At 38.8% G+C, this 14907-nt stretch overlaps 1 protein-coding gene across 1 annotated transcript in view; it reads right to left on the minus strand.

Annotated features, from left to right (window-relative positions):
* The window catches only part of PTPN4 (protein tyrosine phosphatase, non-receptor type 4 (megakaryocyte)), a 79142-nt gene that overhangs the window by 32123 nt on the left and 32112 nt on the right, over positions 1-14907 (minus strand). The window contains exons 11-13 of the mRNA XM_010161103.1: positions 11701-11764; positions 4739-4911; positions 1346-1414 (exon numbers count right to left, since the gene is read on the minus strand). Of these exons, the coding sequence (XP_010159405.1) occupies positions 1346-1414; positions 4739-4911; positions 11701-11764 (306 nt within the window). The remainder of the gene's footprint in view (positions 1-1345; positions 1415-4738; positions 4912-11700; positions 11765-14907) is intronic.

Consider the following 14907-nt stretch of genomic DNA (forward strand, 5'->3'; position numbering starts at 1 on the left):
AAGAGTTCCTAAAACGATAAATATACTCCTCAAAACCAAGTATCAGCTCTCCTCCACCCTACTTAATTGTGGGGAATTGCCACGCTCAGACCGCAACAATAAAAATAGTTTAACTGATTCGTAACTGCAATTTAAATAAATAAAATTCAGTTGTCAGTGTCACCTGAGTCACCTGAGTACTAAAAAGCTGCCTCAAGCAAAAAATCTCCAAAAGTAAATTAATCAGACTAAAAAAAATAATTCTATTGCACACAGGTGAAATTGGTCTTACAAAAATCTGCCTTTTGAACAAACAATTCACAGAACTTCTGCCCTCAAACCCTTCTAATGTGGAGAGCTGGGTGTCTATGGTGTGCTTAGTTAAAATATAATATTATATTGCAAAGGGGGAAAACAGCAGCCAGAGGAGGAGTGGGCAGGAAATCAAGGCAGAATTGACCAATGCTCTGAAAAATAGTGTTTGCAGGTACTTGGGAAAGGTTGCTGGGATTGTTACTAAGAGTCTGCGAGCATGAATTTGAACTCCAGAGTTCCTTAAGGGATAACTGTCATAAAAGACGTTCCCCATCTCACTTACAAGTATAAGCATTAAAAAAAAAAAGCATGGAGCATGCTTCCTGCTCATAAGGATTCTTTCTCTTAACAATCAGAGCAGACTGCCAAAGAGATGCAGCAGCAGTTTTACTTTTGAATGCAGTGTCATAATTTATGAATGAAGAACTAAATATGTATCTTGACTGTTTTTTTGTGATCACTAAATGTCTCAGGAGTCTGAAACACAATTAAGTAAGAGATTCTATGATCAGCCAACTACTCTGTGACAGAATACCTTCCAAAGCAGTTTGCTCCCAGCCAGTTTTTTCATAGTGAAATACCTCATTGATACAGTAGTAAAGCTGTTTTCACCAAGTCAGACATTCACAGTTTCTTATTCTAAAGGAAAGTTGTAGGTTGTTATCAGGGATGAAACATACCCAGTAACTCACTATTTTAATGGATTAGAGACCATTCTTTGCAATAAAGACAGCATGAAGAGGGCTAGTACATGTAACAAACTGCACAGATGGAAAGCAATTCTAAATTTTGAAGACATATAAAGGAGGAAATATTACATAACACCTTTAGTAACTTTTACATCGTAAGATTCTACCCCATTTCTGGCTGCCCCAGACTCCCTCCCATATAAAAATTAAACTCCTTAATGTGGTTAAGTCAAGCCGCCAGCAACAGTTGACAACAGCTGCTCTTTATTTTACATTTTTGCAAACAGATAGCAATGATCCCGTAACATCTCCCAAGACACAAAGAGAAGACTTACCGATCCTGTACCATGTAAAGTGCTTACCTTGCAAATACCCTGTCTTTGTTGGCTCTTTCTTTACCATACTGCACAGACTGGACCTCTGTTCTCCCACTGGAAAACAAAACGAAACCAAACCACTAAATGCAACAAACTTAGGATAACAATTTTTTTGCTTAAAACTGAGCCATCTCAACAAAAAAGCCCCAAATTCTACTTTCGGTCATGCTCAAGTAATTGCGCTACCTTCAGTACAGTGTCACTTCAGAGGGCATTAGGGTTAGCGTGGGTCTGCTCTCGAGTCTATTCGAGACCAGTTGTATTTTAGGCATAACATAAAGCTTTCTCTTCTTATCCAAAGCAGTAAAGCAGTTCTGTTTGGATCTCTGAATAGTACTTAACACTGTGTATCTTTCCTGTCATAACCATAATTCAAAGTTACAGCATCTCCGCCGTACTCCTCCTAAACTATTCCCAGAATTGCTATTAATTTAGTTGCTACTTAGTTCAGCAAAATATCATGAAGAAATTAGATAAGCTCATCAGGATTGTGTTCTTCTACACAACTTCTCCAAGCCAAGATTAGAACTCGGAATTCGCTGACTTTCCATAAGAGACCAGATGCCTTGTGTCAAATCAAAGATCCTTTACAGTATTTGATAATTTCTGTTTAAAAAGTAATTTTGGTTTGGACTGTCTATGAGAAGGTAAGAATTGCTGGGAAGACACCAGCCAAACTCCCTCTTGCAGCCAATTCCTCATTTATAACTTCATACCAAGGCACAGAGTATTCATGTCCTAAGGGGATATTGCTACCTAAAACTCTACTCTTTTCTGTACCTTATGGGGACATTTACATTATGAAATCAAAGAATAATTAGCTATTTTCATATTTATATTACAGAACCACTGGAGAAATAGGTCAGCTGGAATCTCATGAAGTTCAGTGAAGGGAAAGACCCGCACCTGGGGAGGAATAACACCTTACACAGGCTGAGGGCCAAATGGCTAGGAGGCGTGTTTACTCAACACTGGTGAGGACACATCTGCAGTGCTGCGTCGAGTTCTAAGGTCCACAAAGCCAAACAAGGGGCCACAAAGCCATTTAAGGGTCTGGAGCATCTGACATATGAGGAGAAGCTGAGAGAGCTGGGACTGTTCAGCCTCGAGAAGGCTCAGGGGGATCAAATGAGCACGTATAAATGCCCCAAGATGGAAATCAAAACCACACAGCCTGATTCTTCTCAAGGGAGCCCAGAGACAGGACAAGAGGCAACTGGCAAAAATTGAAGTATGAGATATTTTCTGAAACAGAGGAGAGAAAAATAACAACAACTGAAACCCACCACAAAACCAAAAAAGTTTTTTACTGTGAAGGTGGTCAGACACTGGATCAGGGTGCTCAGAGGCAGTGCGGAGTCCTTAAAGGCAGTGAGAACCGGGCTGAACACAGTCCTAGGCAACCAGCTACAGGGGCCCTTGTTTGAACAGGGCACTGGACTAGACAAGTATCCAACTTCTGCCATGCTGCAGTTCTAAGAGATCTCTTTCCAATCCTTCTGCCTGCTAACTTCCTGGAGTGATATTTTAACTCTGACAAGCAGTAAGCTGTTTATATTTTCTTTAATTCCTTTCCAATAACTCTAACGCTGTACATGCCCTTCTCTAACTGCAGGTAATACTTGATTCAAGGTTGTCTTGGAGCTTTGTAGTTAGTTCTGTGACAATAATAGCTTACATATAATTGGTGATTGTGCTTTTTTCTCTCCCTGTGTAGATTACTTCGCATTTTTGGCCACAGCACTCGAGTCACCATTTTACTGCCTAGTCACCACCCATCATTGCGACACACCACCAAAACTTTCTACAGTCAGATTCAGCTTTTACTACAAAACCCTCTATCACTTCAGTGGTAACTTTCCTTCATTGTGAAGAACAGACATACTTGTTTATCATCTGGTTAAAAGAGTTGCTAATATGTGGCAAAACTCTTAGTGTTTTGGCAAAATTTGTGGCTGCTGACCCTTGTACTATCACCTGCCACTAACAGCACAAGTCTGGCCCCCTCATTTCTGAAGCTGCCATGGAAGTAGCTTTAGGCTTGCTACTAATTTCCCCCTTAGCTTCCTCCTCACCAGATTAAAACAAGCCCAGTGCCCTTAACCTCTCCTTGAGTGCTGTGTTACTACTGTTATGCTGCCTCTAAACAGTTTCTCAGACTACCTGCACAAATTCTAGCCTTTTGGCTGCTTCATGAACTTTAATGACCTCCTTCACTTTCATGCAGTTTCCCTTTTTGTCTGACATTAACGGAAGTTGAATGTCATTATCAAAGAGCTATTCTGCAATAGCAACTACAATGATTCAAATTCTAAATCTGTGCAGAAATGAGAAAGCTCCCTGCAATTCACTACAACACTGTGCCAAGTTGCAAACACTGTTCAGGATCACAGAACACTGTGAATGCTGGTCAAATGGCATAAGCATTTAGCCACTGAATTACTTGGCTCTTTACACATTTATGTAATTCATAAGCGTAACAGAAATAGTCTGTTATTGTGTTTTCCATCTTTTCATCAGCTCCCTTTATATGTCACAGACGCTGCTGCCATTCTAGACAGATGACTTAGTAGTAGCTCCATTATTCTCTACTTCAGGCACGATTTAAACCATTGGGGTTCTGCATTACTTGGAGAGACTCAGTGGTTACTTAACTTTTTTTTTTCAATAAAAAGCTTAAAACACTTTAAAAACCAACACCGCCCACCCCATCATGAGAACAGAAATTATACTTGGGGATCACAGTTATTTCACAGTCATTCTTTGCATCTCGAAGCTTTTTGCTTATAATGTCAAGTTCGTCCTTACAAGTTAGACTTCATCCTTATTTTGTAAACTTGCGGTTTTGGTGTACATCATGTTTGTCTTGTCTTCACCTAGTTGCCTATTTGTATGCATCTAGCTTAAGTGGGCTTTATTTGTACAAGCTTCTTTTCATTGATTTCTGTTTGATCTTTATTTAGGTCTGTTTTGTTGCTGTTGCTGCACACAAGATCTGAGATCCACCAGTTTTCAAAAACATCAAGCCAAAGACTTTGAAGTTCTAAGACAACATTTTTAAGATAAACGTAACCCAGCAGGTGAGCAGGCGAAGAAATACAGCCTGTGAGACAATCTCAGAGTACTAGCTCCATAACGACCACTAGTAATAGAGTAATTCTACTTCCAAGATATCTTAGAAAATTACTGATTTTCAATTACAATTTCCAATTACACCATTTGAAATTTAAGTCAGCAGGGGAGGGGAACAGTCGCAGGATGTGAAAGTTGCTTGAAATATGGCACCTTTTAATACAGATTCTAAACAATACCCTATGTTTATTGAGGAGTTGTCTGTTCTCTTATGTTCTTTTCCATATATTTCAAATCAGCACTTACCAGTACCGGAACTTGGAACCCAAAGTGAAATAATGTGCAAAAAAGTTCTTCTGAGGGGGAAGTGGTCTGTCCAAACGGAAGAACGTGTGATGTTCAACACAAGCTTTCCACAAGTTCTTACATGCTCGGTAATTCACCATATTGAATCCCAGTAACGTTTCTCTAGATTCATGCTGAGAGAGAAAAAAAAGTCTTTCAGATAAAAATTAATAATCCCAGGTACTTTTGAAATTAAGATAAATATTGTCAGCTTCGTTTTGTTGTTTGGTTTTTTTTTTTTAATTATGATTTTTGAAGTGGTTCTCTAATTTTATATTAACTTTATGTATTATCAACACTTTTAAAACACCACTAAGTTTTCTTTAACGGAATTCTTCTTTTTTTTTTTCTTTTTTTCCCAAAAATGAGCCTGCTAAAAAGTTAACGGTCTGTTCAGTGATACTGAGACAAGTCTAGATGGGAAGAAATGGTCCCAAAAGGTACGACCCAACCTATATAAAACTGCTGTCATTTGAGAACTCAAAGGCAACATGCCTCCCTGTTTCAATACTTCTACAGTTAAGATGAGGCACTGTCATGCACAGGTGTCAATTAGGGATTGGGAACAAGTATTGATCTCAAGAGCAACTGATGTGCCTACTTCTAAATGATTAATTAGGTTCCTTTTAAAGGAAAGAAGTGAAATTGCAAAGCAAGCTAAGCTATTCTGCCTGTTGAGGGAGCTTGATTACAACCTTTGTAAGTCAGAAATCATCAGCACCCTGCTTTCTCTTCACAGTACTCAATCCTCCACAACATGTAGCACACCTTAACTGTTTTCACTTAGCAGTAAACTCCTTTTCCAAGTTAAGCTTTTGCTGGCCAGATCATCTTTAGATCTGCTGAGATACCAGGATAGAAACTCTTCTCCCAGTGCTGTATCTGGGAAGTCGTCATGACTCATGGCTAAGAACAACACTGTATTTTCAGCTACATGATGAATTTAGGGTAAAGATAGAATGGATTTAAAAAGTAAGCAGCAAATTCTGAGTATCTATTAACAAAATTCAATAAATTATATGCAAGAAACTAAAACCTGATATTTTACTTCAATTTACAAACATACCTCTTTTCTTAATTTCCAAGTATTGCCAACTTTTCCCTGCATTTTCTAGACATATTAACTGAAGTACTTAAGTCCCAAACAAGGTAACAGAAATTAAGTTCATTACCTATTCAGTTCAAAAAGGCTTTATCGCAATGTAAATGTACAATAACATAAACAATACATTACTCTTCTGCAACAGAGTGACTATGTAGAATTAGGCACTGCCTAATCTGGATCCAGTAAAGGACAAATCAGCCAACATTTTAGATTCCAACAAAAAGTTGTCATGATGCAGCAAATTTTAATCCCCTGTGAGCCTTTTGCAATGTTGGAAAAGTGAATTTGACAAGTTATATGAGCTGATGATTATGCATTTTCATGTCACTCAAAGCATTATAATTATGTATTGGGTAAAAGAAAAAAAAAAAATCCTGCTGTTTCCCTTAGTTTGTATTCCAGAGAACAAGCTGATCTGATTCTCATGTCACCATCTGATCACTAGATCAGGCATGAAGCATGAAGGAGCTGCTATCGCATGATGAGAAGGAGCTGCAGCTACATCAGCTTAATTGTAATGCGAAACAGCACTTTCACAGGAACTTGGTGTGTTAGAGCTTTAAAGGTACCTTAACAATAGTTCTATTCATAGCTTTTAAGGCTTTCATTGCAGTGCAGAGAGAACAGATTCTCAAACCCTACCCTTCATCTCAATTACAGCTAAGAATCAATCTCTAAGGTAAAGAGGAGTATAAGATTGGCTCCTACGCGCACCCATCCTTCTCCTATTCACGCTTGCAGGTTCTGTAATACCCAAACACTATGTTGAGCACGTGAAATTCATCTTTGCTGATGATTCTGGGGTGCAAACGCTGGTTTCACTGCTGTCTGGTAGCTGGACTTAGATTAAGATTGCCCCTGTTTTCGCAGAAAACAGTAGGCTTGAATCAACATGGGCTCAGTGTAAGAGCCCAAGGCAACTAATGTTCATGGTACTTCAGCCAAAAGCACCTAAAATAACAGGATGGTTACACTGCAGCCTATGACCATGTGTTCACAGCACAGGGCTCCAGGAAGATGAATGCTCTATGGTATGACAGCAACATACAGCTATTTCAGGGGTTTATGTCTGTTGAGACAGTGTTAGACAACTACCTCAGGGGGTCACAGTTGGATTCGCTCTGGCCATCTTGCTAACTGTGTCCACGGTTCCCATTACAGAGGAAAACAGTCTGCTTGCTATGGAGGGGGAGAAGAGTGAGGCAGCTGGAGTGCAGCACAGCTGATGAGGCTCAGGGCCCAGGCATGAAACTAGAGGTAAGCCAAATACCACCACGTAAGTTCATTCAAATCACACGCAGGTACACCATGGGGCAGGCTACTACCAAATCCCAGAAGAAACACTGGAGAGATAGGACAAAGTCAAGTCTAAGTCATGTCTGTGGTTCCTTTTATTAAGGGGACAAAAACCAAACAAAAAAGCAGAACGGATATTGCTGCCCCTCTCACATCCCTTCAACATCCACCTTGGGTGGGGACATTCAACCCCACCTTTGCCTGATTAGAAACAGGGATTTCAGAGCAGAACTCCTGCTGCTCAGGATAGAAACAGCGTTGAGAAACTTACTCTCTAGTGAGTCTCTTTCACTTGGCCTAACAAAGAAAAATCTGAGGACAAAGCAAAAATTCCCTACCCCCACCTCAGAGAGACACAAAACCAACCAGCACTTCATAAGCAGCAGATGTTCCAGAGACTCGACATATCCCACGAACAGTGGACAAAAGTCCTTTGAAAGCTTAAACAGAACACAGATGGTGCCAACAGTATCTGCTCCTCACCAGCAGAAACTTTGATAGGATTAGGCAACAATCAACTAGGCATCTAATGAATGCCGGTGTTACTTAAGTGTATACTTGGGCAGATAAGTCCAAGTATCACCTTGTGATTCTAGCCCAAGATCTTCCTAAAAGCCTGTAAGAAGAAAAAATTCAAAGCACAAACTTCAGATAAATAATGTATAATTAAAACAAACAAAAAAACCCACTAAACCCACAAACCAAAATACCAAATGCTTTTGGCCACAACGAAGTCAGCTCTTGGTCATGGACAAAACCTATGCTACTGTTTTGTTACAGACTCAAGTAATTTTTCAGTGGACATCTGGGCTCTACAAGAGCAGAACAGGCTGAACAGCTTATTTGGCTGTCAAAGAATCAAGACCACTCAAGTATGCTGGACAGCATCAAGAGTTCGATACTGACTACTGACATTACAGCAGCCAAGGGTGCAACTAACTAAAACCAGAGAAGCTTAGGGAAACAACGAAAAAAATGAAACAAGTGAACTATTCCAAACAACTTCAAAGCATGTAAGGGAAGCAGCAGATGGAACAGGCAGGATAAACAAAAATACAGTAAACAAAACTGCCACTGAAGTTACAGTTCAGGGGGCTTCTAATGTTGGATAAAGAAGTCATACATGTAACTTTCTTCCACCCCCCCCCCGCCCCCAGTCAAAGAAACAAGGGAAAGAAAAGCTACTCCAGTGGATGTGCGCTCCAGCTACATAATTGTCAGAATATACAACCAGCTTCCATTCAAGATTATATTACGCTAACACTGGAATATGGCTTTGACATTAAACTGCTTCATTTGACTTCCTTTAAGTGATTTATTTAAACACAGATATAATCTATTAACAGCAGGCAAATAATTCTTTACTTATGTTGATGCCTCTAAGCAATGCCAAGTCAGGGAAAAAATTTAATAGGTGATTAAAAGATAAGGCACTTGCACTTTTGAGGACAGTTGCAATTAAAAGCTCTCAACACTCATTAGCAGTATTTGAAAAATGTCTGTATAAGACTACTTAAAAGCATCTTTAGCCCAATTTGGAAAAAAAAACCTGCTGGAAAATTCCTCTCCCAAGTCCACTAATTTAGTATCCGATAGCATCTCAGCTTTGCATCCAAACAAATATGGATGCTCAGCTGAACAATTGGTGTATATTTACACACAACTCTGAAAGACATCATCAGCATACCATGAATCTATTTTCACTGCCATATCATAAATCTGAGCTTTTAAAAATAGTCTCAAAGCACTAGACCAGAGATATTTTACATACTCAGTGCAATCACTGAGTCACTTCACCTAGCTTCTGCTGCTTAAAAGGAGCCATTTAGGCTCCCTTTATTGTTAATGGGAGTGAAAGCAAAAGCAAACATGTACAGCTGGGAGCAACTTCATCCATCCTAAATACACTTCCTATTCAAGCAAGATGTTTCACCTTTGCCTGTATCTTGTTACTAGAGAAAGTCTAATGATTAGCTTTGGTTAGCTAATTCTCATGAAACATAAAATAAGTTCTCTTAACCTAACTGAAGCTGAATATACGTGATATTAATCTTATCCTACAAGTATACTCAGGGAAAGTAACTCTAGAAATAAGAATTTTAATACTAGGTTTGATTAAAAAAGATTAGTTTAAGTATGCCTTCTTTGGAAGCCAAATTTGAGCTTTGATCTTAAGATATTCACGACCTGGAATGAATGAAGTTCTTGCCATCAGTTTTCATCTAATGCATAGAGTTTAAAAGAAAAACCATATGAGTCTCTTTAATTTGTTGGCATGGAGATGATGTCTCAGAAGAGAAATTACATTAGTTAGGTACACTACATTCTCGTGCAAGTAACAATATGCAAAGTATTAAAAAGCAGCAGAAAAAAACCCCAGAAAACCACAAGGTGAAAAAGCTATTACCCTCAATTCTATGCAGATTTTTTTTCTGCAGAAAACATAGAAGCATAGAATCATAGAAGGGTTTGGGTTGGAAGGGACCTTAAAGGTCACCTAGTTCCACCCCCACTGCCATGGGCAGGGACACTTTCCACTAGACCAGGTTGCTCAAAGCCTCATCCAGCCTGGCCTTGAAGACATCCAGGGATGGGGCATCCACAGCTTCTCTGGGCAACCTGTTCCAGTGCCTCACCACCCTCTCCGGGAACAACTTCTTCCTGATATCTAATCTAAACCTCCCCACTTTCAATTTAAACCTGTTACCCCTTGTCCTGCCACTACAGGCCCTTGTAAAAAGTCCCCCCTCAACTTCCTTGTAGCCCCTTCAGGTACTGGAAGGTGCTCTAAGGTCTCCCCAGAGCCTTCTCTTCTCCAGGCTGAACAAGCCCAACTCTCTCAGCCTGTCCCCATAGCAGAGGGGCTCCAGCCCTCTGAGCATCTTCATGGCCTCCTCTGTAAGAAAAACACTCAAGTACATCACCCAATCAAATTTTATATTTAAGTACCTCAATCTTCAAGGTTCTGAACTCTGCATTCCTCAAGTTCTGTTTTACAAAACAACTGCAGTTCATAATTTCTGAATTTCAAATAAAAATCCCAATTCTCAACTCAGATTTAAACACAACATTCCTGCAACGGTAATGGAAGTTACACACACTGGTATCAAGACAAAATTCAAACCCTGGGCTGTCAGAGGTCAGTCTGCCTGGGAGAACTAGCCTACAGCTCCTGTAGGGTATTAAGAAATACCTGTGTCACCACAATTAATTATTCCTCTGCCCCCCTTCTTTTCATATCATCACCTTTCTCTCCTTCTGTTGCATGATGTTTGCTCACGTGGGCAGATACTTCCATTTATTTCATGTAATAGCTGAAGTTAGTTTCTTTGTACACATAATTACCCCAAAAACTTCTCACTCCTGTTACCGTACTTCCACACCGACAAGTACTCACACTGCTCCAAGCACACGGGTGAAACTCCTGCCAACTAACACATAACCAACTGTCTGCACGTGGTCAGGCAGTTCCATTTGAGGAAACTGCTAACTCCTGAGCCTGTTTTTAAAGGATCTGCTTTTAAGATAGGACAGTTTGACTCCTGTTTGCAGTACAAGTACTAGTCACCAGACACTGGCCTGATCTGATGTGGTGTTTCCTCCTTGTATTTTTCTTGTTTAACCATATTGTCTCAATCTGGAATAGTTCTATAGTACTCGGGATGCATTTGGCCTAGAATACATTTTTTTAATCTAGTCAGTAGCTCTGCATTTCAGGTCTTCAAATCCTTTCAGCTATACAAACTGAACAAAACCTTTTAACTGATCTGATGAGTTAATCACATAGTCATATTTTTAATTAATTTCTCCATCTTTCCCCAGTGATATGTCTGCGATGGGTTTAGACTAATCTCTTGGAGGCGTGGAAGAATCTATTTCTTGCTGAATTAAATGCGCAGCAGTCCTGTGGCGCTTCACAGGGTAGCAAACACACACCACAAGCAATGAAACATACACATTCCTCCCAAATAGCTTCAACTTTTTCACCAACAAATTTAGAAGTAGGCATAAAAAAATTACCACAGATAATTTAAAACTGCAAAGACATTCTTATCTCTTCTGTTTAAATACAAGTAATAAAGCCAACTTGTATTACTAAATCTTAGTAATACAAATCAGCATGTTTTAATAAAAAAAATTTACTTACAAGCACATACACAACTGCAACAGCATTAAGCATTACCTTTAGTCTTAATTTGGCTTCTTCTGAAATTTAAATTTAATATTGATTTACTTTCAACCCTTTCAACATTCATCTTATACAAGCAAGTTTCATTTCCTACATACAAATATAAAAATAAAATATATCTAAAATATAAGGAAAGTCAAATGAAAAAAGTCTTGTAAAGCATTGTAGAGGTCCATTTGAGAACTGAAATAGCTAGAATGTTGGTGAAACTGGCCTTTTAACTCCAGATAAAGGAAAGAATCAATATAATATCGGTCAGTATAATGCAGACATGCAGTATGGAGAAATTTCACTGTTCTCATTTTTTGAGATGGAATTCAAGACAGTACTCACCAATTCTTTCCTAAGTTGGATAAAAAACTGCTTGCACTTAAAAGAAATTTTTACAATCTTCAACCTAAATGAAAAATAAAATCACAATATTTAAATACTTAGTATACTGATTCATGTTTAAAGGCTTAAATACACCTACTGAAATTATACTTTCTAGAGAGCACAGATTTCCTTTCATTTCCACAGACAAGAAATAAGATCAATTCAAATTATACAAACTATTTTATATAAACTTTATGAGCCACATTTAAATTATCTATTGAAATCACTTGTTTCCATCCTAAATCCAAGGCAGTTGCTAATTTAGGCATCTTTTCCCAGTTCCAAAGTCCAAAGAGCTATTCTAACCCCAGGTCATTCCAGACAGATGTTCCCTCTTCTGAGACTGCTTTCATTACCCTTTAGAATATGAGAAAAATACTTTGAACTTCATCTGATTCCTGAAAGACATTCTTAATGTTCTTACATGTCTTGGAATATCACCAGAACTCATTTTAGTAAAATAGCTAAGACAAGATACAAGCATGGAGAGAAGGACTTGCGATCTTGGTATTTACAGGGTTAAAAACCAAACCAAACCATCACCGAAAAAGTGTTAGAATATCATGATAGGGAATAATCAGCCTACAGATCTTTTCATCTTGCAGGTTATGTAGAAACATGTGAGATGCTGACAGTAATTCCAAACATTTGGATAGTCAGTGCAGTGCTAGTTATGCCACATGCAAAAAGCAAAGCCGTATTTCCATCACAATCTAATCATATGCCTTTTCAAAGAAATGCAGTATTAGGATAGAGCACGTCCTTAATGGAATATACAGGAGTATTATTTTGGTCAGGAATAAAAGCAAGGTTACAACTGTAACAAGAAAAAACTAATAACTTCTGTGACTTGGAAAAGGAACAAGTGGTATGATACTGCAAACCATGGAGCACTAAATTCAAATGTTATCTCACTCAAAAGAGATTTCACTGACGATTGCTTTGAAACTCAAAGCAAAAGAGAATATAGACCTCACAGTTAACTTATGGGAAATTACACAGCAAACTTCAGGGGTTACAATCAACCTTTCACACAGCACGTTTATGTAAAGCACCCTTACTAATCTGAACTGTCATCGCTGTCAGTCCCAGTACTTCAAGTTACTCCACTGGCTAGGTCAAGCTACAGAAGAAAGGAAAAAACAACCAACCCAAAACACCACCAAAACAAACAACCCCCCAAACCAAAGTAAACTCGCATCTGCCAAGACACTGGTACCATTTGTGAGATAAACTTATCCATGAAGAGTATAAAGGGACCTCAACAGTGCCTGTAATTCTACTTGCATATTAATCATCTTGTGGAATAATTAACAAAAACACCCCAAACCTCTAGACTTGGAAAAATGAGAAGCAAAACATTAAGAGACACCTAACTTGTATATCTACATGTAGAAATTATCTTAACTAAATCAAATGGAGACATTTTTCTCCAGGGGATTAGATTATTCAGAGCAGGAACCTAACTTGGATGCCATAATTTGCTAAGAGTTTCTATCTCCCAGGAAGCCTATGAATATTAGCCTTTAGATTATGCTTATTTAAATAATATCCCATTTCTTTTTTCTTTCCCAGCTTTGCTATTAGCTTAAAAAAACCCAAACAAAACAAAAAATCTCCAGCAGCTCTTTGTCCTGTGTTTTTTTCCAATTCTTAACAAATTGTTGTTACTGTAGTCAGTTTCTCAAGGATTAGACACTAAAGGGGGTTACAACTTATCTCTTGAAATCAAGTTATTTCATTGGCAATGCAGAAATTTTCTTAGCAGCACCCGTGACAAACAACTGTAAGAATAATTAGGGATGGGTTCTAAATTTGCTGAATAGGGAAGACACTAGTGATTAAAAAAAACTATGGAAAAAAAATGTTTTATCAGACAATTTAGGCTGCAATTAGCCAGAAGTACATTATCAATCATTTTCTAAACTTCTGAGGTACTGGGCAATCAAAAGAACATTTTAACATATACCTTTTCTAAGAACAGAACTGCACAGAGTCTACAAAATACCAGATTTGCTTCGCATGCCAACAGAAAACCTGAAAATAAATCAAAACTATTCCATTTATAAAAACATTCTACTACCCTTTACTCTTTTCTTCCCCTTTTCTGCTACAGCAATTACTGCTTTTGGCGATTTGCAGACTCAAGGAGAATGGTAAGAATGAAAGCTGTACACACTGGGTTTTAATCTCACCCCATAATTTAGGCAGAGTGAGGTCAGCTGCCTTTTAAGCCTGAAACCATTTGGAACAGATGCAAAACTACAACATGAGCCAGTAAGGTCTAACTCAAGTCACCATTCAAGTACAAAGAAATGACTCAAAGTTGAATCTCAGTTATATTCAAAAAAAATACAGCAGATAAGAGTTCATATGCACTGCTAATACTCTGCTGATCATTAAATATGAATGCCAACGGTCAGCCAAAGCAAAAGGCATGTCTGCCTATGCTTCCTTTCTCTGACTGTTGGCAATGGTGCTTATCCAAGGAACAGGGTAAAAACAGGCAGGCAACAATATTTTCCTGGTATGATTTTCCAATCTTGAGTCATCTCAGACATCCTAAATCATAAGAGAGATATTTTTTAAACTAAGAGATATTTAAAAGTCCTGGAGTGAGAACTGTACTTAAACATGTGGCAGGAGTCAAGCCCTGGTTCTCACTAAGGACACTTTACCCCCCCAACCCTTGACAGAGGGTGATAAGGCAGGACATAAACAACCCAGCAAATTTCTTGACCAAAACTTCAACGCAGGTTCTGGACCAATTAAGCTAGAGAAGATGCTCTTGGTAGCACAACTCTCAAACAAGGAAGGATTCTCCAGGTTTAATAGTCAAAGAAACTTGGCTCTATCAGCTGTGAGGTGGTGAAGCTAAAGATCCTGAGGGGAGAGAAGAGGGACGCAGCAAATTTAAGAACCCTGGAGTTCATAAGAAACTCCAGCTTGCTCGGAGCTCTGGTAGGCAAAATCCCTTGGAACCTGCCTTTTTGAAGCATTCAACCAAGGACATGTGGCCAATCTTAAAGGATAATCTCAATCCAGAACAATCCTGATGTGCTAGCAAACATGCAAGCACGGGAGGAGGCCAACTCAGCTGAACCCAGAACTGACAGAGCTCAAACACAAAAGGAAGTGTCCAGGATGTGGAAGCAGGGTACAGGT

This window comes from Eurypyga helias, unplaced genomic scaffold (genome assembly GCF_000690775.1).
Source record: "Eurypyga helias isolate BGI_N326 unplaced genomic scaffold, ASM69077v1 scaffold9801, whole genome shotgun sequence".
NCBI classification, from domain to species: domain Eukaryota; kingdom Metazoa; phylum Chordata; class Aves; order Eurypygiformes; family Eurypygidae; genus Eurypyga; species Eurypyga helias.